Genomic DNA, 26,884 nt, shown 5'->3' on the forward strand with positions numbered 1-26,884 from the left:
AACCACACAAAAAAACCCCCCACGCTAACAGTTAAAAAAGCATTTAAAAAGTTGCTTTGTCAGGAACAGAAATAGGGCAAACATCTTTTGTGCAAGGTACATCCTTGTACCCCCTTAACAACACTGCTGTGTAATCAAATAGCAACCCATACAGGCAGAGAACAATTTGTCATTCTGAAGGGGAACAATCAAAATACAGTTCGTAGGCCTTAACTATTGTATCAATACACAGTGTGGATGCATCTCACTTTTAGCATACAGAAACCTCCTGCCATATAAAGCTGTAAGGTTGATTTTGAGGGGGAAAATATGCTAACATTTCTTTTGGCCTTTGTGACACATATAGAAAGCAAAAAACGGTCTTCATACAGTAGCATGGCTTTACACATAAATTTTAATATCACGGCATAATATGCCGCATTCTTATTTCTTTGAGCTGAATTCATTGTGAATGTAGCATTTTTGAGTGATGAAATACTGAAAAACAATATCAGTGTTCTGTTAGCTTGGCACTGTGCTTTTTTTTTCTTTTTTGTGACAGGTTCAGAAGTATTTAGTTCTTCCTCACACATACAGTCTTCTTTCCAAGGGCTGGAACCCCATGTTGTTTCCGTTCACTCAATTTCGATTCCATTTTATCTGCCATTCTATTACTTGTGAACACTGGAACAGAGAAGGATTAAAAATTTGTAACAGTTGGTAACAAAGTTCAGAAATTAACCATATCTCCATTAACCATCACTCAATCCACCAGTATTCCTGGCAAAACCCTTTTCATTCACTATGCTGCCCTCTTTCTCCACTAGTTTCACATACAGTTCAGTATTTATACATCAGTTGCACTTTTTTTTAACCTGTAGCACACTAGCAGTTTGTTGCCAGTGGTCATCACTAAATTATTATTTAAAAAGTCATAGCAGTTGCTATTTCTTTAAGAGGTTCATTTGTGTTTTCAGTTCAGTCAAGGCTTACCTCTCCTTTCTGCATAAATAACCCAGACGTCCCAGGACCGCAAGGCCAACTAATCCAAATACACTGCCAATAACAATTACTTGTTTGATAGCTGAAAAACAGAGACCAACCACAAAAAAACCTTGAAGACTTTGATATACATATTTTCATATCTGTTTGAATGCAATTGCATGACAATTTTTGAAACTGTACATATAGTGTTAATTTTTCTGTTCTCTTTATTTGTGGAGCTGCCTCCCTTGGCAGTGAGATTGGATTGAATGATGTCCAGAGGTCCCTTCCAACCCTTTACCCTTTCAGATTCCCTGAAACTGGTAAGGATTAGGAACTCACAGAGTTCCTACATTTAACTGTTAGGGCAGGTGGCTGCAAAAGCTTTGTAACACAAAGGGTGGCTAGTGGTTAATTTGTAGTCAACATTTTGAATGTGCAATATTGATGTGGAACTGTCAATCCCAAGAACTGAAATGGTTTTCAATCCTTATTCCATATGGTTTGATTACTTTAAATTTTGGCATTAAATTTTGAAACTACCTTTGCTGCTTAATAATCTACATAAAAGAGAAGTGACTGCTCTGATGTGGGTACACTGAACTGCATCAGAGAGTTTGAACACACTAAAACACAAAAAGTGTCAACTTGATTCTGTGACTGCCTAACAAGGACACCTGAAAGAGAGAAACAAACCAGATTATAAAACAAATTTTGAATAAAAATTATCATTTTGTTTTCTTATTCTACTAAGCAGTGGCAGATTAGATTACCATATAAGAATATTTGTAAAAGTTAGGAGATGCAGCATGTGGAATGAACTGTCTGGGAGAAACAATGATTCCTGCATTTTGTATCTGAGCCTTAATACATCAGGGCTGCATTTTTGTCAGCCCTTCCTTCCTTCCATCACTTTGTCACACCTGCCCAACCCACAGCCTAGCACACAGTGATGGCAGAGTGACAGAACAGACACTTCTATGATCCTAGAACAGATTACTCAGCTGCTGATTTGGTTTATAGTGAAGTTTAAGGAAAGAAATGGGGTACATAAACTGTTTCACAAGCATTGATCCATCATCCAGCAAATTCTTAACAAGGCTTAATGTTTGTCTTACACATCCCTCACAGGGAGGCACCCAGTCTCTGCCAAGTGATGAGAACTCACCACTGGCTAAAGTAGTTAGTCCAGTAGTGATTTGCCTCTGTTGTGAAATCTTTGTGTTTAGAAAAAGCATAGAAGACTAATGAGATTTCTGACAGCTTTTCAAAATGAACAGCATTTACACAGAGCCTGAGATTGGAAAAGGAAACCTAAAAGTGAATAGAGGAGGAGGGGGGGAAAGGAGAATGTAACCCAAAAGACAAACAAAACTAGATTGCCCTTGATATCACCATATTGTCTGTCTCAAAAAGACTCTATGTACATATGTTGCCACTATCTTATGATTTTTAGCTGGATATTACATCTCATTTTACTAGAATCTCCTTTTTGCTTTTGCTGGATGGCTTCTTTGTTCTTCCTCTTTGTGATATTCTGTGAAGAGAGCTTGCTGTGGTACTGGCAAGACTTGCAGTGGGATTGTAATTAGAAGCATAGCAAAATAATTATTAGCAGAGGATTTCCATGGAAACTTTAGTCCAAGGAAGCAAAACTCAAAAACAACAATATGCATGCCCAACAACATAATTTGTATTTGAAGTTTCAAAATACCGAAACGGATTTTGTAAAATAACTGGCATTACATTTTCTTGTTTCCACCTCTTCCTATCCAATTTCCCTGGTTCCCATATCTTTATTTTAAATATTCTCTTTTGAAAAGGCATATAGCGACTAAAAAAACCTTGATGATTTGCAAGACAGAGCTTGAATCTGATGTGCTACACAACTGCAGCATCATGAGCACAGCACTGTAAAGAAATACACCTGTAGGCTTAGAATAACAGAGGGCTGGGCCCTGTGCTCCTGAGCAGCCTGAAAGAAATAACTTCAGAAAGTGTGTGTTTAATAGTTCACTTTCAAAGTAAAAAAGTGACTGCTGATCACAGTGGCTAGGTCAGTGATCACCCATTCAGGCACCCAGAAATTGGGAAGGGCTGTCCATTAATTTTGTCACCATTTTCCTGGTGTCAAGAAGGTCTTTGTCACAGGACTTGATAAAATGGATGTTGGTGAAACAGCAGCATGCTGCTGTGTAAGGAGGAAAACAATAAAGAAAACTGACCTCAGGAACAACAGATTTTGACAACACAAGGACCTTTTCTGTTCTGGAGAAGAGAAGGAGGCTTGGGGGATGGAGAATAGAGAAAATAGCCAAATAGAGAAGTAAGACAAGGAAAACTGGCACTGGATTTCAGCTGTGTCTTGGACCATGGGCAGAAGTTTCTTTAGTGAAAAACAAGTGCTAGCTGTCCATGCTTTAAAAATATGAGAAGTTTAGCTATTAGTGAAAGGAACTTTGAACTGTATTGCCTCTCTTCTCTGTAGAGACCTGGGCCTGTCAATAAAATAGCCTTCTCTGACAAACACTGACATCCAGCAGAGCTCCTTATGGAAGAAGGAGAAACAAGGCTAGCTATAAATGCCACTAGTAGGGCATAGCAGTAAGGAAAAAAGAATAGAGAAATTTGTATTTTATATTGTGTTGTTCAGTTGTTGGTGTTGTCAGCATCCTGCTGCTGTGGACAGCATTGCCATACTCCAACTTCCTGCAGCTAATAAAAACCATCAATTTTCACATTGCATATTAACTAGAACAAAAAATATCAGATACTAAGGAAGATCTTTGTTGCAATCAGATCAATAAAATTCTTTCACACCTTGTTTTTCTTTGTCACCTTCCAGGAAAGCATTGGAAAACACTGTGGGTTTTGTTTGCTTATCCACAAAGCTGTGTCACATCTCCATCATTCTGAATGCAATCAGTCACTGTATATCTTCCAGCTCCTTTCCTCTGATCTCACAGGGCTGCCTTTCTGTCCCCCTTTTGCTAGTGTAAATGTCAGCATCTGTTTTGCTTATTGAGACTGACTGGCTCTTATCCAGTATGTATGTGGTTGATGGCAGCAGTGGAAAAATATTCTTAGCTTTCAGCTTGGCAGAAAGTTTTGCCATTGCCTATTTAAGATCTAGCCTTTGTGAATTTTTCTGCTGCCCAGGCTCACTGCAGTTCATCTTACAAATATTACTAAGTTCAGAACTGCACTGGAAATGTACAAGCAATTGGTACAGGCAGCAGAGGCTGATGAAATGTGCCAGCATGTCAGGAATTCGTTGCTGATGTGAAGTGCACTTCCCACATTTCTTTGGAAGGGTCTTAGAATGGAGAATCTGTTAGTATGAATTATTTGATGAGTGCTTTTGGGAGCTATTAACTCAGCATTGAAAGTGCTTCAACATGCCATCTGGCCTTGCACCACCCTGGTGCTTTGAAATATTGCCATCTTGAGGACATTTGGAGTGTATGTGGTGAATGAATAAAAAGAAAATTTTGGGCCATTTTCTGTAAATCATAGAGACAGCCTATGCTACTAAAATCCAGCAATCCCAGGCTAACTGATAATCTATTAGTAGTGACACAAGAGGGAGAATAAATCTGTGTTATTTATACTAAATACTATTGCATCATTCACAATACTTTTACTGCTATAGAATAATAGAATTATCTTTTGAGATAAGATAATATTTTAGAAAAAAAAGAATGGAAGGGTTCAGCAAGTGTGGGCTGTGTCTGCTCTCCAATCACAGAATCACAGAACAGTTGAGGTGGGATGGGACCTCTAGAGGTAATTTTGTCCAACTCCCCTGTTCAAGCAGGACCACCCAGAGTGAGTTGCTCAGGACCATGACCTGACAACTTTTGAATATCTCCAGGGAGGGAGATATTCAAACTTCTCTGGGCAAGCTGTGCCAGTGCTCAGTCATAACCACAGTAAAAAGGGGGTTTCTGATGTTCAGAGGGAAGCTTCTATGTTTCAGAGCATGCCTGTGGCCTCTGGTCTTGTCCCTGGGCACTACTGAAAAAATCCTGGCTCCATCCTCTTTTCACCCACCCTTCAGGTACCTGTACCCATTGGTAAAACAAAAATACCTCCACCAAAACACACAAAACCAGCATAAGTCACCTGTTATTTAGATTTGAATAATAGTCTTTCTAGTAATTCAGGCATCTCATGTCCAATGTTTTACCAAGTAAGAGAAGTTGCTTTTGTCAAGGGCCATCATGGTATACTGAGATGGCCTTGTTCTTGATAACAATTTTTTAGTGACAATATGTGATATCTAAAAGGCAACAGACCTGTTACTTGGCTGCACTGGGGTGTGTCCCCTGACCAGGCTCCTGACACTTGGCAAGTTCTTTCCTGTGACCCTCCTGTGAGTTCATAGCCCTCACTGCAGGTGAAATTGATGGTTGAGCCCAGCAGGTAGTTAGTACTATTCTTTCTTCCATTGGTTGGATGATCCAGCCAGCCACAAGAGATCACTAATAAAAGAAACATATCTGGTTAGAGTATTTAGGACTTAGACCAGAAAATCTCCATTACAAACAGCATTTTAGTGGCAACTCATGGAAAAACAAAGATTTTTAGGCTGAGAGACAATACTTCCTGCTACTTTTAAAATTTATTTTGAAGTCCAAGGAAGACAGCTTAATGCGTATAAAATGAAGATAAACTTTCTGTGCTGTGGTGTTATAGTGGAAGAAATGGAAAGAAATTTATTTTGAGTTTGCCTAAGTATTCTATCAGTACAGAGATTTCCTGGTACAAAGATGATTCCCCAAAATCAGATTATTTATAGATGCATGAACCTACAGTTAAGCAAAGCCTCCTCAAACAGTGTTAACTCTTTAGATGCCCTGTAGAAATATCTATAGTGATGCTCCCTATGGGCCTTTCACTTAAGGATTGGACTTGATGATCCCAGTGGGTCCCTTCCAACTCAGAATATCCTGTTAGTCTATAATGATGTTTTGTGGAATGTTATATCACCTGGCTCTAGGTGTTCTACCAACAGCTTGTGATTCTGATGGGAAAGTCTTGTGGAACTTCCCACTTGAAGGTTTCTTGTTGTCAGGACATCAAATCTGCAGAATGGGTCAGAGCCACAGCGTGAGACCATCTCTTCTAGCAGGGGATCAGCAGGGTCTTCATGAGGGGAGAACACGGGCAGAAAGGAGGCATTGTGCTTGTCCCCATAAAAGAAACTGTCCAGTAAGAACTCTGTGTCATAAGTAAAGAGAGAAGTTCCATTTTCAATTGCCCCTTGGGAGAGAGAGAGACAGAGAGATCCACATGTAACATTGCCAACATAAACCACCTTCTGCTATTAATCCAAGTGTTTATCTACAGAGATGTGGCTGGAGCTGGAAGAGATATAGGTACAAAGTGCTGAACATTCCATCATGGTTCTGTTTTCACTCCCCAGATGGGTAGAGGAGGGCATATTTCTCTTACTCCTTTTCTTCCCCCCATACTGGTTGCTTGGCACAGACTTAATTTCCTAGTCCTTAAATCATAAGCTGTCTTAAATTTGTAAAGAAAATGTAATAATAAACCATAAAAATTACTTACAGCTAGCTCCAAACTCAAACACCTGCTGGGGACTTGCATGAACTGACATGGTGGTTTTATTCTTGAAGGTGTAGTCATCCTCTGGATTGCCATTCATTACTCCAAAGAGACCCCATGTGTGATTCATAAACTTCTCTGGGAGCAGAACTGTCAGGGTCAGAAATCCTCCATTTCCCCTTATTTCCACTCCTGACCCAGAGGAGAACATCACTGTGATGTTCTGATCAGGTGTAGAATAGAGGAAGAGACCTATAATCATGAGAAAAAATAGCGAATTATCCATCGTGAAAAAAATTGTTGTGTTTTAGCATCAGTTTAAATCATCAGTTTTAGCCATTTTTCATACAGCTTTTCCTCCCTTCCACTCTGAGCTGCACTCTGAGAAGCATTTAAAGGGAAGCCACACCTTCACACTACAATTGTGACAAGATGGCTACTAGAGAGTGGCAGAAAAGAGAGGTCCACTGTTGATAAAAGATGCCTCCTGCCAGTGTCTCAGGAGCTAAGATATGAGATGTCCACATCAGACATGGATGGAAGCACTGCTCTCAGTGGTCACAGTTTTCCTCTCCTTCTCCCTTGTCTTGTCAACACCTCCCTAATATGGCTTCTTCTCCAGGCCCCCTCGATGGCCCCCTTTCATTTTGTTTTCCTCCCTGCATCTCTGCTTCTGCAGCTCCCTGGCATTGTAGCCCTCCACCTGCTCTTCAGCCATGTGAGGAATATGAATTGCTAGCCACAGAATGTTCCTCTGCTGAATAGGGAGATTACTGTTAAAATTTAAGTGATGTATCATGAGTATTTGTCAAATTATCATTAAGACTAATCAAATGATCACAGCCCTGTTGGACAGAAAGTCAACTTTTGATAGTCTTTTTGGCAGAAGAATAGAGGAATAATATCTGACCAATTGAGAGAGCTCCCAATAGGTAAATATGAAATTGAGTTATATTTTAGTATATATTTTAGTTACATTTCACTATATTCTGTTTTATTTGGTTGGCTTCATTGTATTAGATGCAGTAAGTTCAAAGCAGAATGCAGAGGACAGAATTTTTAATTCCATTCACTGTCCACAGGATGAGGAGGAAAACCACTGCTCTACAAACAAGTGAAAGAGGACATGGAAACCATGGACACTGAAGCCACCTGTTAGAACACTTGACAAAAGGATGCTGAAAAAAGAGTTGAAATGCATACACCTAGAGACACCTTTAACTATCAATGGACTCCATCAGAATGGAATTGCTTGCAAGGCTGATATGTGTAACTAACCTTTCAAGTCCATCCAAGTTTGTTCAGAGAAGCTGAGAACCCTCTGGTTCAGGAGGACCTCCAGACGCAAATCCTCAGAGTAGCGCACTTCAATCACATCAGAGTTGTTCTCCTGCATGGCCACTGCACACAGGCCTGTGCCCCGAGCCCCAGTTCCTTCCAAATGAAAAAAAACCAACAATGCTATCAAAATGCATCAGCTGGCATTGACTGATTTCTAGAACTGGCCTTCTGTTTCCTTATTGATGAGAATGGGCATGGAGAGAAATAAGAATTTTTTTGGAGTTCTTAAACACAGTAGAAAACTTTACACTTCCATTACTCACACCCAATAAAAAAACCTAGCAATTAAACTTTGATTGGGAAGCTTTTCCTGAAGATGTTGTCTGCTTTCTGATTATCTTCAGAATGGAGATTGCTCACAAATGGCCAAAAAAAGAAGACTAGAGATGACAGGAGGATTGCTGCTAAGTGCAAATCAAGCAAATATCAAATCTCAGTTCTGCAAATCTCAGAAGTTCTGCGATTTGCAGAGCTCTGCTTCCTCTCTTACCAACTCACCATTGGAAAAGTGTGCCTGCTGTGTCCTCCCTTGCACTCTCAAGGATGTGAGATTAGACTCTACCAATGTGTATTCTCCTAGGCCATTGAAGGTGAAGTTCAGACCATCAAATGTAAAGAAATGAGGATCTCCAAAAGCAGATGCTATTTTTAAAAACAAAAAGAGAATTAAGATCAAGCAAAAATCACAACCTGTTACTCCTCAAGTTCATGAGAAAGGAAAGAGAAGTCTCTGTCACATGCAATATATGGGGAGATTTGGACATGAATACAGAGCTATTGCTTTATCTCTGCATCCATATCCTTTGTACCCTTATCCCCTTTTGCATTTCCAACTTCCATGTAAATTTCTCCAAGTTCCCAATTATTTATCTTCTTTTGTATGCTTTAATCTGTATGGTAACTAATACAATGCACCTTGCCATCAAATTGTAAAGTTGTATTTTCACAAATTCAAACTCTGCTTCTGCCAATACTTTTGATGGGGCTTCTTTAAGCAGCCAGACCACTCATTCATGACCCCTAACTACCTAATACTATGCCCTCTACAGTTTTCTCCTTTTTTCCTGATGCAAACTGCTGCCTCTTTGCACTTCTTTATGGGAGGCCAAGTCCTGCTGGACACCTCAGCATCTCAGCAGCATAGAAGGCAAAATGTGGTAGCAACAGAGGTATGGCAAGACTTTGAAGACTGAGATGAAAGCAAGTGGGAGAAAACCAGACACATTGTAAATTGTAAAACTTTCTTATTTGATATGAATATTTCTCATCATGACAGCTTTTCTAGCTGCTTCCTACCTGTCATTGACCATCTCTAAACACCTTTTTTTCTGAAGAAGTCCACACTGATGATATAAAGTCGTGAGCATTGACTATTATGCTTTGGCTATTTAGGTTCCAGGCATGAGAGAGATGCTCAACAGCAGAAAATCTTGCAGCACAATTAAAAAACACATACAGATTTTGTAAGTGATAGATCAAGATAAACCTTCCATGGAACTTTTCCACAGGACATTGTACCCTCACCATTGTCAACTCGTATATGTATGCACATATTGAAATATTCTAAAAGCCAACACTATGAAAAATCTACACTCCATAAGGAAATTCTGGAGCCCTTACCAGCTCGGGGCGGGCGGTACGTCCTGCAGTCACTAGAGGGCCGCCTTTTCATATAGAAGTCACAATTGTCAGACCACAGGCAGCAGTAATAGAAGCTGATAACATCATAAAGCCAATGGGAAAAGCCAGGTATCCGGGGAGGCTTCAAGAAAGGTGGAGAACCCCAGTCATGTCCTCGATCAGGTGTGCTGCCTCCGGTGGAGTCACGTGTGAGGATTTGGGTTCCCGTGGAGTCATAGCAGCACTGCTGTCCAGCCCCATACTGGGGACTGATTGAGAAAAGCAGCAAGAAAATCATCATTTAGCTCTGTGGGGTCCGTTTCTATTTAGGGGTTGCTTAGTGACTTTTTATGGATACAGCTAAATATTTTGTTTGCCAAGCTTTATCTGATGTCCAGTTAGATTTCACCCCTGACTTCTGTGATCCTGCTGTCTCTGAGGTGAAAGGATTACTCAAAAAAATGCAGTTTAAAAAATGTTCTTTACCTGGCTTGAATGGCTCTTACACAATGCACAGCACCAGGATGATAAGTACACACGCTCCCCTTTTCAATGTCACAGCCATAATCTGTCTGAAAAAGATCAATGTTCACACTTAATGGGGTTCTTGCCTCGTTGTCCTTTCTGTTCTTACATTCTGTTCCCACCTTTTGTATCTGACATGTGTGTAAAGTTGACATGAACTGGTTACGGTTGTGTTGAACAGCATGGAATGATAGGAAAAATGGTGAATTTAATACTCAAGTGTCTGGAGCACATGTCTGACCTGAACATTTTGCAGTCTGTTACAACAGACCTTGAAGAACAAAGGCAGCCAGATGGGGATTCAACTGTAAGTGTACAACAAACACAGACACAGAGTAAATGTTTATCCTGTGTTCTTAGATAGAGGCAGTAGATCTATTCTTTATCTTCACAAGCTTTTACACATCATGTTTGGAGCTTCATAACCAGACTAGTAACAATTTTTATCTAAACTTTTTTTTTTTTAAATGCGTAAACACATGCCACCATTTTGGTATCATAAATAGGAGAGGAAGTCACTCTCATCTGGTCCTCAGATCAGCAGTGTAAGTGAAAGTGTAGACTGAATGGCAATTGATTTCTTAGCTTTTGTCAGTTCCTTGATAGCAGTGAAGCGAAGGAGGAAGGAAACAGTTCAAAGGAAATAATGGATTACAGCTCTGGGATTGAGCTCTGATGTACATGGCAGAAGGGTTTGCAGCAAAGTATGAAAAACTAGGCAGAAATAGTTTGCCACAGCACGGGATATCACCTTCAAACACAGACTGTCCTCTTGTAGGATCTTGAAGAAGCCATACCTGCTCCCAGCTCCACAGAGTGTTTTCAGTTTGCCATTGGAACTACTGCTTTAATTCCCTGTTTGAATGTAATTTCCATCTCCTATTCTAAAGGCACTTGAATTCATACTGCCTAGATAAGCTGTATTTACCTCTGCCATTTGGTATGCTACTTGGGCAAATCTAAATGTAACCTAATTTCCTTGTAATGATGTTTAGAGAAGGGAACAGGGGTGTGTGTGGAGTTTGGCACTCCTTAAGCTTCCACCTGGAATTGTAATAAGCCAGAGGGATCAGTTAATAACTTACATGGAACCTGCCAGTGTCAGCTCTTGCCTGTGCCAAGGTGCAAGGGCAGTCTATAATTTCTTCCATGAAGTTTGGAAGCAATTCTTCCTTTCTGTCCCATTCCATACATTTTGCAGTTGCCCATGCATTTGGGTCATTTCTGAAGTCTTTCTCAAGGTGCCAAGCCAATGCATGGTCTGGGCTCCAGATTGATGGAATATTGCTGGTAAAAAAAAAAGAAAAAAAAGAGAAACAAAAAATAGATCTGATAGCTGAACAAGCACTACTTGAACAGTAGCACTGTGGCTCTATTGTTAATTATAATTAAAAAGCATCTTTTGACTTCCAAGTTATTTCATTGCAAAGCCCACTGCTTTCTTTTTCCTTCAAAAAGTTATGGCACATCAAAATTTTCCAAATTCAGGAGGTGGCAGGACAGCATGCAGCAAGTATGCAATAATCAGAATACATTTTAGTAATCATAATTCTGGCTTACATAGATCCTTTTAGAGAAAGGTTTTGTATTCATGCCTTTTGACATTGCAATTTCATTTAGGCCAGAATGAAGAATATCTGGATTCTTTACAAAACATAACAACTGCACCCCAGTAATATCAGGACTAATGGCTACAGAAACAATTTAGAATCCTTGAAATGTTCCAAAGCCACTCTGCTTTTCCCCCATGAAAAAAATATCTTACACAAAGTGTAATAAAAAGCCCTCTAGAAGGGGAAAAGGTAATCCTTCTATGTTCAAAAAGGTTCTGACATATTAGCAATATGTTGTAACACTGAAGAGGTGGCATTTATATACTCACAGTCTACACCATCTACATCACACCTGCAGATATGGAAGAATTATGAAAGAATATCCATGGAGCACTTACACAGGTAGTTCACCAAAAATCATGGGGAAATATGCAATGAAATAAAAGAAAATGGCTATAAAATTTGAAGGAATGCAAAAACCTGCATACAAACTAGAAGAGGAAGGCCTGTGGCTGCAGTGATTGAGTTCCACAATTAGGGACTTCTCCACAGTTGTGACAAAACAAAAGAATCAGCAGATCCTACTCTGCTGAGAGCATGGGTTTGGCTGGAGTAATTTTCTTCATAGCAGCCACATTTTACATCTGTGACCAAGACAGTGCTGATAACACACCAGTGTTTATCTCCTGCTGGCACAGTGTCAAGGTCTTCTCTGTGTCTCGTGCTGGCCCCAGGGAGAAGGCCAGGAGGGAGCACAGCTGTGACAGCCAACCCAAACTGACCAAAGGGATATTCCATGCCCTAGACCAGCATGCCCATCCATAAAACTGCAGGGGTGTTTTTCCAAAGCAGCCCTTACTGGTGACTACCTGTGCATCAGTCTGCTCATGGGAGACTTCATGATTCTTCCTCCATGCTCCTCTTTACTTAGTAAACTGTCTTTATGTTGACCTATGAGTTTTTCTCACTTTTGACCTTCCAGTTTTCTCCCCATTTTTTTTCCCAGGAAATGGAGCCTGAGTCTCAGTTTTGAATGCCAAAGGAGACAACAGCTTATAAGGTAGCTATTATTATTATTATTATTATTATTATTATTATTATTATTATTATTATTATTATTATTATTATTCACTTGCCTCTGCCCATCAAAATAGTTGCTGGGTATAATTCTCAAAATTCCATAGTCCCATGTACTGTAATTTCCCTCAGCAGGTACAGGAATGAAAGAGTACTTCCCTGTGTTGGGGGTTTCTCTTGCCAAAGTATAAAGGTATTTCCATTCAGCCATCCAGTTTTCGGAATAGCTGTCACCTGTCAGATAGAGGAGGAGAAGGGTTTTGGATGCTGGAAAAGAGCAATAGCCACAAGATTGAAATTAGAGGTTTCCTCCCATATGGAAATGAAGAGGAAAAGCTGACATTATTGTAATCAGTTATTTATACTTGCAGATCTCAGTGAAAGTGATCACAAGCTGTGCAGAGCTCTGCACAAGAGTTATGTGTGTGATAAATGCTTGTAGGAAAAGGGTCACTTTACCTGTTTCCTGGTATCCCCAGACTTCTATGTTGACGTGGGTTGCTGCAAGTGTCTGGTGTGTCCAGGTAAGAGTTAAGTTTCCAGCAGTGTTGGGGGTGCCATAGTATTGCCATTTTGTCTCATTTACCAAAGTGCATTTTTCTCCATCTGAAACTTTGCTGTGATGTACTGCATTGCAGAGCAGAAAAGGAGGGCTAATGACATTTTGGTTTGGCGTAGTTCTGAAAAAGTGCTACTCTATTATTTAAGGTTTAGCAGGATTTCCCCTGGGTATGTTTTACACAGCACAGGATGCATGACATGAAAATAATAAGCTGAAGCTGAGAATGCAACCCTTACTAATACTTGCAGTCCTTAGATTACAACACCACAATGCAATTATTTGAAGAGGGGGCAAAAAGGGGTAGAAGTAGGGAAGAAATGGGAACAGTTTTGGTCAACCTCATTTTTAAGCAGGACTTTTTATCAGTTAATGCTGCTGCTGCTACTCAATTGCTGTGAAAGTTCATCTCTCAAAAGATGAATTAACATGAAGCCAGTGAGACTTTCTTTTCTGAGGCCTGTTAAGGAAGAATAAAAGTGATGAAAAAGAAAAGACTTCTATAATCTTGCATGCATGGAGGAAAAATATAGCAAGAAGAGGGATGCTGTAGATATAAGTAACCTGATAACCAAGTTCCAGAGTAGGGAAACGTTGATCCAGCATCTGTAGAAACTTCAAAAGGGATGAAACCAGTCTCATAAAGCAGTGGGGAGATGCAGTGGGCTTTTCCATCCTTGTCAATATAGCCACTGGTTGTGATTTGCTGCTTGAACCTGTAGATGTTGAAAATACTTTTTAGTGTCACCATAGATAGAAGGAAAATTCTGAATATTCTTCAACAAGCAACCTTGTGTCATATGTGGATCATTTCAAGTCTGGGGCTGTTTTGCTTGTAGCAGGGAATATAAACTGGAAAAATCTGCCATTACATCAATGTGAATTCTGCTGTGAATTGCACAAATATACAGCAATCCACAAACCTTCAATTTACTATTTAATTTCTAGGGGAGAGAGATATAATAAATTAACAACAAAGGGGCAACAGGAAGAGGAAAATAACGTTTTAGCATTAGTAAGATTACAGGGTGGCTAGCAATGACCGTGATGCAGTTATTGCAAATTTCTGATTTGTTGATTTGGGTTTTTTTCCCCCTGGTAAGTCCTGTGAGGGCAATGAAAGGAATTTCATGCTGTTGAAGAATTTCTGTTGCAAAGGTTAACTCAGAAGGCACTGCTTGTTATTTAACCATTTGAATCCAGTTAGGGCTCTTGCCCAGAGTCCTGGGGATTAACCCCACCTGTGACTATTCAAAATTGATATGGGGACTGAATATCTATTCCAAGTATCACAGGGAGCTGGGGCCTGCCAGGAAATAGGACCTTTGCTTTTCTGCACTGGAATTTGCCTTGGCTATAATTATCTAACTCTCTGCTTCGAAGTACACAGTTATGTTCTACAGAATGAATGCCTTGGTCAAAGGTTTTCCAAATAAAGAATTGAAAACCTTTTCAGGTACTGCTACCCAGATGGGAAGGACTCCAAAATCTCACTCAGAACCTTCTGTGGAAATAATAGCACCACATCTGGGTCATCAAAATTCAGTGTACTGTGTGTATTGCACGTGCCGTGTGCACCTAAGTGTGATACACATTTGGGATCCACAGCTTTCTCTTACAGGAAAAACATCAGGTGTCCTACCTACATTTCTGTCTTGCTGTTTTCTCGTTCAGATTAAGAAATAAATACTTCTTTCCCACAAAGGGAAATGCTAGAAAAATATTGACAATCAAGAGCCCTGAAGGGAAACTCTTTTCAAAAAGTCACTGTTATAATATGTTAAGGGAGCAATGAGCAGGGGTATGATTGTACCACACAATAACTCCACCTAAAAGAAACAATCCTGTGTGGAAACACAGTCAACAGGTATCCTTGAGGGTGAGATTGAGCAGAACTTTTGCACATTTCAGGATTCTAACAACTTTACAACGTTTTCACTCCTGTATGGACTGGTGGTAATTGCCTATTGCTGGAGAGTGAGATTTCAAAGTTTTGCCTCCCTTTGGCAGAGGAATATAAAATCATGGCCCACCTGCATTTTAGCTTAGAAGAGAGATCAAAAGCTGTGTTGTTAATCAAAAAGTCTTTGCCTCCCATAAGAGATCCTGAGTATGGAGAAATTTGAAGACAAAATTCTTTATAATCAGGACAGCATGTCCCCAAGGACTGGCATGTCACCTGGCAAGAACAGGTACCAAGCAGCTCCCCACATCTCTGTGCACAAGAGTCTTCAGCTCCTTGTTAAAGGAAGAAAAAAAGAGTCAGGAATGTTATTGAACTCTTCTAGATGTTCTCTGAAGCACAAGTACATCATCCAAAGGACTGCTGTAAGTAAATAAAATAGGCTGGTTACGTTAGTTTAGGAATGTATTTAGGTGAAGGTTATAATCACCTGCATATTAAGGTTGCTCCATTTTGAATAGCAAAATACACTTATTTACCTCCCAGATAGTACATAATTTCATTAATTCCAGAGGTATTTTTACATGTAATAGACAGATAAATCTCCAGAGCAGCCCCTCAGTGAGTGTCACTAATTACATTTATTTTTGAGGATAAGTCTTAAATGTACCAGAACCCCGCCATCAACCTTACACGGGAATCATTAAGAACAGAAAGCCAGTGCTCTTGGAAAGTTCACATCAGCAACAAAAATGGGCTCCAACACAAGTTTATTAAGAACTACTGAAATGTCTTTGTTTTGTGCATTTCATTTGAGTCTGGCCTTAACAAGGCAGGTGTTAGCAGCTCTGGGTACACAGACAGGTGAGGAGGCTCTTGGCTTACAGACTGTCAGTAATTACTGGACATCACATGGGAAACTACTCAACAAATAAAACAGTGAGAAGGAGACAGACATTACAGTAGCACTGTCAAAAATTACTGGATTTCACAAACAATTAAGGGGGAGTTAATTGAGATGAACAAGCTGCAGAGACAGCTGGGAGCACAGAGGACCTTTTGGGAAGTGGAATCTTGCAAGGATAACACTGCTTGGGAACTATGTCAAGAATACCATGCAATGCTGAGATGATCTAGGTAAGTCTCAGAAATTCTAAACTTGGACATGGATCTTGCAAAATTGGAGCCAATTATGAAAAAGTAACTAAGGAAGGATTGAATATTTGGGAGGACACAAGCAAAAAGAAAGGCAGGGATCAAGGTGGGTGGTGAAGAAAAAAAGCACAGGAAAATGCAAAGAAGGGAAGTAAAAACACTTGTTCAATATGGGAAGCTGGAAAGTTTTTCTATGTCTTTAAATATATTTACTGCATTCTCCAGATTGTCTGTTTACTTACAGAAGAATCCACTGACCTGCTGGAAATTACAGAGGAAGGGATTGAAAATGAAACCATGCAGGTAAAATCTGGCCCGTGTGCCTTTGCTTTAGCTTGTATAGATGGTATCAACAATTTCTTGCCAAAGTGTGCATTCTGAAGTAGAGAAGTCAAAAAAGTTTGCAGTTAAAAGCAGCAAAATGTTTGAAAATCACTTACCTGCATTCCAAAGAGCAGTGAGGGTGGAAAGAATGAAGAAATAAACATCTAAGCCAATGAATTTCATATTTTGTCCAGATGATTCAGGATGGCTGATTGTGGCAGTCTTCGTGCTAGTCTGGGAGAAGCCTTCAATGGAAACGAGTGTCCAGAAATAAACAAGATTCTCTCTGTTCAAAGGTTTGTTGTAAATTACTGAAGCAAAACAAACTGAATGAAATGCTCCATTTCAGAGGTCATGTCCAATCCAGGAAAAGATTGAAGGGGAGATAGTCACTGCAACTCCTTCACATTAACAGTCAAGTTTTTCTGAAAGGGGGGTAGATGTTTATTGCTTTACAAGCATTTCTGCTTCAAAGCTCAAGGCCATGGGGTCATTGGCAAAAGTTCTATGGTTTAATTTTGCTGGAGGAACTGAAATCTGTTATCACTTAGAAGAATGATAAAGAATACATGCTGACAGCACAGTTTAGTTCAGAAGATAATGAGATATAGAGGAAGCATGCTCACTGCACTGGATGTGACAGCATGAGGGCTGATTTAAGTGAAGGCAGACCCCTCCTTTTGCCTCTTTTTAAGGGGTTAAATTGAAGGAAACTCACCCTTTTTCATCATTTTAAGGGCTTAAATCAGAGGGTTCCCCTCCATTTCAGAGCACTTCTGCCTGTTTCCCAGCACCACGTCTCTCGTGTGGGAGCAGTCCTTGGATATATGCAATTTTGGAGGTGGAATTGAAATTCCAGCAATGGGATCCAGGCAGAGAATGACAGCAATGACAGCTCCTTTCCATAGGAAGGAAAGCACGTAGCCCCAGTGTCTCAGGTGCAGGTGACAGGCTGTCCTGGGGACGTGAAGGTCCCCAAGTCCTCTCTGTTCTGGCAGCTTTTGTCTGGGAGCAATCCTCGGATATATTGAATTTTGTGGGTGGAATCCGAGCGGCGGGCACATGAGCAGAGGCTGAAATGACTCGCTGGTGGCACCTGGTGACTCACAGCGCTACTGCAAAGCAGAAATGAGCCCTTGTGCAGCTCTTGAAAGGGATATTCGTGCTCAGTAACTGCAAACCATCCACATGCACAGGAACAAGAAACTGCAGGCTGGAGCTAGGCTCTGAAAGCAAGGGAGCTGAAAGTGTTTCTTTGGATAAACCCGTATGGAGAAATTCCCTTTTTGTCTCATCAGTCTGGGTCTGTAGGACTGAATCTTTGCAATCAAGAGACAACAGAGTTGTTAGTAACACTTATCTCAAATCTCTCAAATGTTGTTATCTCTCAGAGAACTGGGCCAGCACTGAGCTACTCCCATGTGCCTGGAGAGCTTTGAGGAAGGGCAAGATGATGTCCCACTTCTGTCTGGGAAAAATGGCAAGAAAATGGAAAGTAGTTTCCTTTCTCTCTCTCTGAGCCATAACTGAACCAGTTCTGTAGGACAACATGGACATCACTGCTCCCCCCCAGTTTGGGTGAAATATTAATGTAGTTCATAAATATTCCCTTTCCCTGCTCCTTCGCTGCTCCTCAGTCCTTCACTGCACAGAGAGCACATTTACTCAGATTTACTTTTCAGATTTACAGTTTTACTTTGTTCCCAACATTACCTTTCCATCCCGAATCCCAGTTCTCACAGGCACAAACTGAACAGACCTAAGGCATTGGTCTATTATTGCCTGGGATTCCCAGCTCCATGTTCCCTGGATTGCTCAAACACTCACAGCAGTCTCACCTCAGCCCAGAGACTGTGCTCAGACTAAGCCCATCACCAGTGGTGGTGGCTCAGATCAGAAAGATGGAGCAGCAGCAATGGTAGGATGGCCTTGGCACGGCTTTCCTGGAGCTCCAGGCTCTTAGAGTCTCTCAAGCCTAAGCCTAGCCCCAACCCTCATAAAAAAAGAATGCCTTGTGTAGGCTGTTGAGTCCTCTGCTGGAAGAGAGGGAGCAGCTCATCAGGAATGCATTTCCTTCATCTCTCTTGGCTCTGGAACACCTTCATTATCATGCACACCCAGGATAAACAGGTGAGATTAGAAACCCTCTAAGCAAAATCCGTGCTCGGGCGAGTAAAGCTTTGCAGGACCCATGCTAATCCTGCTCTACAAAGCACATTCCAAACATTTGGCACCTCCTGCATTTATAGGAATGAAGGAAATCATGTCCCTACTGGCCTTCACCTCCTTCAGGGGTATAGATGGGTCCTACCTCTCAAAGCTCTTGGCCCAGTGAGCCTGCCAGGGAAGCAAGCTCATGGCTGCCCTTGGAAGCCGTCTCTAAATAGTTTCATTCTGGCAGGATGGTGGAGTGGAGCCTGGCTGTTATTGCTACCCCCTGGGTCACACAAGGTAGCAGTGACGTGATGGAAGAACTTGGGCTCTGTCACAGCAACTCATCTGTCACTGCCCTGCTGAGATGTGCAGCAGAGCTGGTGTCACTGCCTGGTGCCGCGGGGACGGTCCCGGTGCTGCTCCAGTGCCCACAGCAGGAGCTGTTTCTCGTTAGGAAACTGAAATGCTTTTCAACATGCTGCCAAAGGCCATCTGTCTGTTTATTTGCTGCTGTCCACCCTGCTGGGAGCTGGTGCAGAGCTTTGTGCTTTGCCCTGTCCTACCAGAGCCTTTGGCATGGGCAGGATGAGGTGGCTGCAGCTGGGTGAGCTGGCACCTCTGCAGATCCTGGGCAAAGCCATTCAGGTAATGCCTCTCCTCCCATGGGTGTCTGAAGACTGGTACAGGCTGACTTGGGAAGTGCTTGCCAAGGGAGTGCTGATCCTTCAGCAATTCCTGTTTTCTTTGGTCCCTACAGGAGGCTGCCCAGAGAAAGGGGCTTGACCAACACCTGCAGGGGCTGCTTTCCCAGCTCTGAAAAGCATCCTTGCTGCTCTGCTCCCAAAGCATGGGAAGGGCTCTAATGCTGTCCTGAGCCTTGCAAAACAATTGCTGAGTTTTACTTCCCCTCCGCTCCCCACTTTCCTGAGTGTGTCTCTGAGGGTGAACAAGCAGGGAGCTGCCAGCAGGCTGCACTGCCAGGCAGGGCTGAGTGCTCCTGCCCACGTTATCTCAGCTTTGTTTGGGCTGGGCCAGGCAGGTGTGCCCAGGGGAGCTCTAGGGCTGCACCCCAGTGGAAGATTGCAGAGGGAAAGTGCTGCATTGTTCTCTGCCTGCAGTCACCTTGCCTGAACCCAGCTCTGAAGCATGCTGGCACAGAGGGATGTGAAGAGCTATGGTAAATGTTAAGGAATAATTCTAACATGGGTCAGGAATACCCAACATAGCACTGAACTTCTGAAGACAGATATTTAGGGTGTTCCCAGCACTGCAGCAGAACAGTTTGTGTAGCTGCTGTGTCTGGTTGAGCCCATTGCTATGCACAGAGCAGCAAAGAGAGTGTTGCTATTGGGCTTTTTGCTTCACTTCTTACTTCTTGAAGCCATGATTGCAGAGCAGATTCCAATTTTTTTAATGTCAGAAGAAAGGCCTGATGCAGTAGTTAGTATTGTTTAGTATTTGGCAAACCATGCTGGATTAGGGCAGGGTGAACAGTAGAGAAATATTAGAAGTTAATTCTAATCTTGTTTTTTATATGGATTACAAGTTATGTCACTAGGGACTCATATTCCAAACTGGAGACAAGCAGCCCCTTGTGATTGCTGGTGAAATCAGCACCAGGAGTGAAAATGGAGCAGCAGCCAGCTGGGGAGACACTGCCTTCCCAGAGCTCCTCAGCTCAGTCCTGGAGCAAATACAGGTCCCTGGTCACAAACTTCTCTGGTGGGTGTTTGACTCAAGGCCTGTCTTCTGAATCCTTTCCTCAGTGCTCCCAAGCTTCCCTGCTTGGGCCATGAGCCAAGGAATCAGGGATATCAACCAACAGACCGTTTGTTTTTCCAGGGCTGTGTAAATTGTGCTGTTGTTATCAGTGAAACCAGGTCTGCTCATGGCCTCCTGCTCTGCGGGCGGTGGAGGGCTCTGATCTCCTGCTCCTGGGCTTTCTGAGGGTGGGGCAACACCTTGCACGAGTTTCCAGAGCACCAAACATGAGGTGAGCACTCTGAAACTGCTTCCAAAGACAAGCTGGTCCCACCACAGCTGTGTATTTGACTCGCAGCAGATGTGAGAGTGGTGGGACATCATACCTGTGTGGTTGTGCAGCCAGAATTGCTGAGCTTTCCAGTGGTCCTGCCCTTGCTCTGAGATAAGGACAGGAAAATGCTGTTGTTTTGAAGGTGCTGTTTATCTGGTTAAAGGTTTGATCTGGTCAAGTGGGATGTAACAAGGCTGGAGCAGTTTTGAAGAAGGTCCAGATCTGGATTTTTGCCCAGACCTGGAGCAAAAGATCTCTATCTTTGGGTCTTTGGTTCAGTTCCGCTCACAGCCCCACAGACAGAGGATTTACTCGTGGGAGATTCTTCTCTGTGCTGTTCTCCATAATCAAGAGCCACCCTTGATGCACACCCTGATAAGGCTGCAGGAATCCACTCATCCTGCTGTGATAAAACTCCCTGTGCTGGTCCTCCAGCCCTGCACACCTGGGCACAGCCCTGGAGCAGCCTCTGCCTCTCTCATGTGCTGGTTTGGCTCATGCCCAGCTCTGTCTCTCTTTTGCTTCTCCCATCTCACAAAACCAAAGGCAATCGTGTGTGTGTGCTTCTAGAGCCCTGCCAGGAACAAAGAGAAGTCCAAATATTTGTGTTGGGCTGTTACTCTTTCCATTCAGGCAATAAATGACAGACTGCAGCAGAGTCTTTGTGTGCTGTGTGGGATTTCCACTGTACTGGCTCCAGCTTCACAGCCTCACCAAGATGAAACACCTACAATTAACAGCTGGGTTTTAACTGGAGGGAAAATGACTGAGTGTGATTGAAATATGGCCTTAAAAAAAAACCCCACCAAAACCCAAAACAAAAACCCACAAACAAACCAACCACAAAAAAACCCCAAAACAAAACAAAACAAAACAAAACAAAACAAAACAACAAAAAACTGAGAAAAATCACCAGACCTTTCCTGTGTCAGATGAGAAGTGCCTGGTCTCTGTGTCCCTGCAGAACAGAATTTTCACTCTGAGGTCTGGGAGCTCTGTTGTTGATTTCTGTCCCAGAGCCTGGGACACAAGCTGTCAGTCTGTACACAGATATTTCTGAGCTGCTTTCCTCTGCAAAGTTCCAAGCAAAGTTAAATCCATGTGGAGGCCTGAGTTTCCTTGGGACTGAACCTCTTTTTGTCTGAGCTGACCAAGGGGATGAAGATGTTTGCTAACAAATTAATTCCTGAATTTCAGATCTCTGCTTCTGGGAAGATGCTGGGCTTCAGTGCTTGGTAAACCCAGGAACAGAATGGTGAGACAGCTCCAGGTGTGAGCTAGCTCAGGACAACAAGCTGGCCTGGTGTTACTGGGCCTGTTCAAAATTTGGGATAAAGGAAGGAAAGGCATCATCCAGCCTTGTTGGATTTCACATACCAACATGCCAGACAAATTCTGCTTGCTCTCTCAAGTAAATTTGGTGCTCCCTGCTAGTGCCACCATGAGTTTCCTCACTCAGAAGTTTCTTATCAGGATTAATTAGCCCTGAAACCTTAAGGATTGACTCTTCAAACATAAATACTCTCTATAATTACCTTCTCTCTGGATGATATCTTTAGTGTTTCATTTTACACAGCAGACAGTACTAATATTATAACATCAAGTTAAATCACATCTACTCTGGGCAACTGAAAAGCTATCAAAAGTGACAGGAGCTTCAGAAAAAAACCCTAATATGAGAAAAGAATCATGTCAGAAATCTTTCTGGCTTCCTTTTTATCCTATTCATTACACCCAGCAGAGAAAAGAAGCACTGTTTGAGTCTGCTTCAGCTGCTGTTTCCTACAAGGATCCATTTTGGCAGACTCTTTAAGCTCCTTCCTTCTTAGGTCACTTCTGAGATCACATAAGAGCTGAGGAACCTCCCAGCAGCCTGCTTCACTAAGTGCTCTGTCCTGTTTTGCTTCTGGGCTCAGGCTGGCATTTGAGAGTTACACCTACCTGGGCTGTAATAAAGTATGTGGATGTTCCAGGCAGAGAGTAGAAGGTGGATAGAATCTATATGGTCCACATTAGAACTGCCTAAATTCAATTTATTACCACAGCCTGACCCTAACCTTCACTGACTGACACCTTTGAGGAGTAGGTGGCAGAGGGATAAATCCTTTCCTGCCCTTGAGTCTTCATTACTGGCAGTTGGGAGAGGTTAAGGGTACAAGGAGAGAATTTTGTTAAACATATTTATTTTTCAAGATAAATGAAATATAGGTCTCAAACCCTTCACCAAGGCTATGTGTGCATCACTATTTAAAACCAGTTGATTGATAACAGTTCTTGCAATCAGTCCAAGGAATTTTGTTGGAAATTTTCTGGAAAATACAAACCTGTTACAGCCAAGTACATGATAAGGTGTATTACTCTTTAATGAAATAAGAGGATAAACAGCAAAGAGGCCTTGAGTTTGTTTTGTTTTTGGATAATGAAAAGGAAAAAAAAAAGCAGATGGCATGTAAGCCAGCAATGTATAAGCTGGTCACTTTATGTAGCTACAGAATAGGTTTAACAGTGCCTGAAATCATTGCTCCTTGTGAATCTGAAGCGTGTTTTCATGACTTATGTTCTCCTGAAATTTTTCATCTCCCCTTTCATCTGATAAGCCATCAGACTTGTCCACCAGCCCCGTGGTTCTTCACTCCCACTTGTAACCTGTGGCACCCCAGTGAGGAGCATTTGTATGGAAACAGCCCAACACTGGCAGGTCTGTTCTGAGCAGCTGAAGCAGTTTGGCTATAAAGAAACTGAAACCTGGGCTGTGGTGGGGTGCTGCTCAGGAGCTGCCAGCTGGGATGCTCAGGAACTCTGCTGCAGTGATGCCCTCACATGCCCATGGCAAGCAGCTGGCCAGGGCCAGGCAGGACATTTCCTGGGTGATGCAGAGAGCTGTGCCTCCTGGGTCACAGGGAGCTGGCCAGGACCAGGCAGGACCTTTCCTGGGTGATGCAGAGAGCTGGGTCACAGGGAGCTGGCCAGGACCAGGCAGGACCTTTCCTGGGTGATGCAGAGAGCTGTGCCTCCTGGGTCACAGGGAGATGGCCAGGACCAGGCAGGACATTTCCTGGGTGATGCAGAGAGCTGTGCCTCCTGGGTCACAGGGAGCTGGCCAGGACCAGGCAGGACATTTCCTGGGTGATGCACACAGCTGTGCCTCCTGGGTCACAGGGAGCTGGCCAAACGATGACACAGGGCACACTTGATTTGCTGTGTAACAGCAGACCCTCTGTGATTCAGATAAGAGCACACTTATGTTGTTAAAATGGTATCATTTGCTCCAGGACCTATTCCTTCTAAAGGCATCCAGCCACAAGAATTTCTCTGATCAAATTAGGCAGGTTGGCTCGATGTGGGTGGGTCTGTGGGTGGCACTTCTCATCCTCAGTGACAGAGCTGACTTGCAGTGCCTGGCAATGTTTGTGTTTCCATTGTTTCTGGTATATTTTCTCTTTTTATATGTACTTCTTTAAGTGCTCTTGGGGCATCCTATTTAAATGTGAGAAACCTTCCTCTGAAGCTCACTGTCAGAAAAACTAAACCTCCCATCTCCCAAGGCCTGTTCCTGCCAGCTCTCCCTCCCCTGGGATGACCAGAATGAACATGCAGCTGTGACAGGGAATGAGTGTGCACCTTGCTATGGCTGTCCCTACCCTTGGCCAGTGGCTTTTTCTGTGTCACAGTCACAGGGGACAGCTCTTCTGTGCTTTACACAGCAGGCTGTGCTCACACAGGTATCAGCAGGTTACTTCTTTATCATGGCCTCAATTTTATGTCCTGTGACACACTAAATTAATGTTACACATGCCTTTCAAGTTGATTCTCCTCCTAAGTATGTTGGCTGGCATTAGCCAGCTCCTCTGCTGGCTCAAGTCAGTGTAATTAGAATTGTTTCATCTGGCTGAGGGAGGCCCCAAGCTCCCATATGGGTGCTACAGTAAATTGAGAATGGCTGAGTAAGATCAGAAAACATACAGCCTGAGGATGATGAAGCACTTGGGAGTTTTTAATGAAAGATATATTAGTTAAAAAAAATTAAGACTGTTGACAGAAAAATCTGATTCTCAGTGTAAAATCTGAAATCTAAAGCAAGTTGTGCCAAGCTCAAAGCTTAGTCTTGTGAGCCACAGGATAATACCCCTAAAAATCAACAAGTTTTCTTAAAACAAATATTTCCACTGTTCCTCTCTTACCCCTAGCTGCCATTTAAACTCTATTATTTTGATTTTTGGGTTTTTTCTCTTTATCCATCATATATAGCTTCTGAAGGAGAAAATCTTAAACATACAGTCAGTATTGGTGACATGATACAATAGCTTATCTAAACCAAACTGACTGTTATGCTTTGAATGGAAAATGTACTACATTGCTCCCCAGGCTTAGGTCTGTAATATTATGTCTACACAAGAGAGCTCAAACAGGCCTTTAGGGTCCTGGATATAGAAAGGATCAGGCTGAGACTGAATGCCAAATTAAAATTATGGGGCATTTTCTATCTCCTGTAAGTCCCACAGTGGACAAGCTTTCCAATACCAATTCCTTTGTGTTCCTCAGAAATTTATACCTTTGACTAGCATGATCCCAGGCTTTCCTATGGCCTCTGTTACTGCAGCTGACCACTGCCCCCACAATATTAATTGTATTTCTTTACTCTTCAATTCCACTCACCTTATTTTACAGAGGGACAGAGCTATACAGGGGTTAGAGAAGTCTGTGCATGACTTAATTCTCATTATGTTGCTGCTAATGGAGAGGTGCCCAGAGCTTCCCAGGAAATTCATTGCAAAGCAGGGAGCACAAATAAACCCAGGACTTTGGAAATGTATTCAAAACCTCTCTTCCATGCCCTGTCCATGGGGTCAGACCACTCTTTTTGTAGTGTTAAGCAAGTTCATAACCTTTTTGCAGAAGAGGAGACAGATAACCTTGTTTACCATATTTTATCTTGTGGTTCATTTATGGCCCCATTCTGGTTTCCATCTATTTGTCTGATTTTGTTTATTTGCACCAGAATGGAAGGGAACTGCAATTAAATACAAGTGGTATTAATAGCTTGCTGCATGTGGCTCTGCTTTCTGTAACCAGATTATACTAATGTTGCTATTCAAGCCTTGAAGCTGCAAAAAGTGTCCCATCCTAATTACATAACCCCAGCTGAGGTCCCTTGGTAATAGGTGAGTGCATAAAACTCTTCCTGACAAGTTTCTCACGAGTCAGAGGATGTTGGCATCCTGCTTATTATGCCATATTAATTTTAAAAGGCTCTTGTCAACCAATAACCCAATAACTTTTCTTCCCTCTGGGTTTTGTTAGGGTAATCCATGAGTCATGGAATATTTGACTATGAATTCATGACTCATGGGAAAGCACCACAGCCATCACAGTCCTGGATGATCCTGCTGCCTGGTGCTGCCTGGTCAAGTGCCTTCCCAGTGCTTGGATGGGCATCACAAATGCATCCTGCAACACTGCAGAGCATCAATAAACCCCAAACTCTCCACTGGGAAATATTAGTGTTAACCTGGCTTGTTAGCAGAACAATTCTCATTATTTGTACCCAGCTCTGGGGAGAGCATTGGTGATGGACAGAGAATTAAAAATAAAACCAGGGTCAGCCTTTTTCCTCTTGCTTTTATTCAGATATTTGCTTTTATTAGTGATGGTGTCTTGTTGCATTTGACAAAGGACAAATGACAAATGCTGAGCTGTGTATATTTCTGATCTTTAATTGGGAATAACCATTACTGCATTAGTTGCTACAAAAATCAAAGTAGTACAGAAATAATGATGAGAAATTTGGTCTTTTAAGGCCTTGTAATTCACACAGATAAGGGAAAAGGAGAGATAGCAGTCTAGGGGACTGAAATACCTAAATACTTCTCAGAAATGCATTTCTGATTTGTCAGGCTAGAGACCTTCAGTCCCAGACAAGTGCTTCAGCTAAACTGCATTTCTGGGAAATTGCTCTGTGAATTTGTGGACCAGAGAGCTCAGTCCAGAAAAACACACACAGAAAAAAAAAAATCAGATATCAGATTACAAATAATTTATCACCTTGTCCTTAGGTCTTCCTTTGCTGTGGGGCTATAAGTGCTGGAGTATAGGTATGGGTGGGT

General features: G+C 42.1%; 1 protein-coding gene and 1 long non-coding RNA gene across 3 annotated transcripts; one reads left to right on the plus strand and one right to left on the minus strand.

Annotated features, from left to right (window-relative positions):
- Positions 1–376: 376 nt before the first annotated feature.
- Positions 377–16,838, minus strand: SUSD2 (sushi domain containing 2). 2 transcript variants are annotated; one of them, XM_054645740.2, is made up of 15 exons: positions 16,708–16,838; positions 15,243–15,447; positions 13,774–13,925; positions 13,110–13,277; positions 12,710–12,884; positions 11,106–11,307; positions 9,982–10,067; positions 9,496–9,764; positions 8,374–8,517; positions 7,813–7,968; positions 6,538–6,786; positions 5,956–6,228; positions 5,262–5,447; positions 973–1,063; positions 377–663 (listed from the first exon to the last, which is right to left on the minus strand). In XM_054645740.2, exons 1-15 carry the CDS (start codon positions 16,772–16,774, stop codon positions 651–653), a joined length of 2,436 nt encoding a protein of 811 aa, XP_054501715.2. In that variant the 5' UTR covers positions 16,775–16,838; the 3' UTR covers positions 377–650. The 2 variants fall into 2 exon arrangements, with proteins under 2 accessions (XP_054501715.2, XP_077044149.1); XM_077188034.1 differs by lacking the exon at positions 13,110–13,277.
- On the plus strand, positions 12,186–16,893 carry LOC143695472 (uncharacterized). The gene is made up of 3 exons (XR_013184686.1): positions 12,186–12,633; positions 13,022–16,570; positions 16,786–16,893. It is a non-coding gene; the product is annotated as an uncharacterized LOC143695472 (long non-coding RNA).
- Positions 16,894–26,884: the final 9,991 nt, after the last annotated feature.

The sequence above is a fragment of the Agelaius phoeniceus genome, chromosome 18 (genome assembly GCF_051311805.1).
Source record: "Agelaius phoeniceus isolate bAgePho1 chromosome 18, bAgePho1.hap1, whole genome shotgun sequence".
Lineage (NCBI taxonomy): Eukaryota > Metazoa > Chordata > Aves > Passeriformes > Icteridae > Agelaius > Agelaius phoeniceus.

Excerpts from the sequence above, each read along its gene's own strand:
- SUSD2 (XM_054645740.2), bottom strand. The coding sequence starts at position 16,774 with ATGAAATTCATTGGCTTAGATGTTTATTTCTTCATTCTTTCCACCCTC. Across the intron at positions 13,278-13,773 it reads CTCTGGAACTTGGTTATCAG|TACATCACAGCAAAGTTTCA; the intron begins GTTACTTATATC and ends TCTGCAATGCAG. Across the intron at positions 6,787-7,812 it reads AACTTGGATGGACTTGAAAG|GTCTCTTCCTCTATTCTACA; the intron begins GTTAGTTACACA and ends TCATGATTATAG.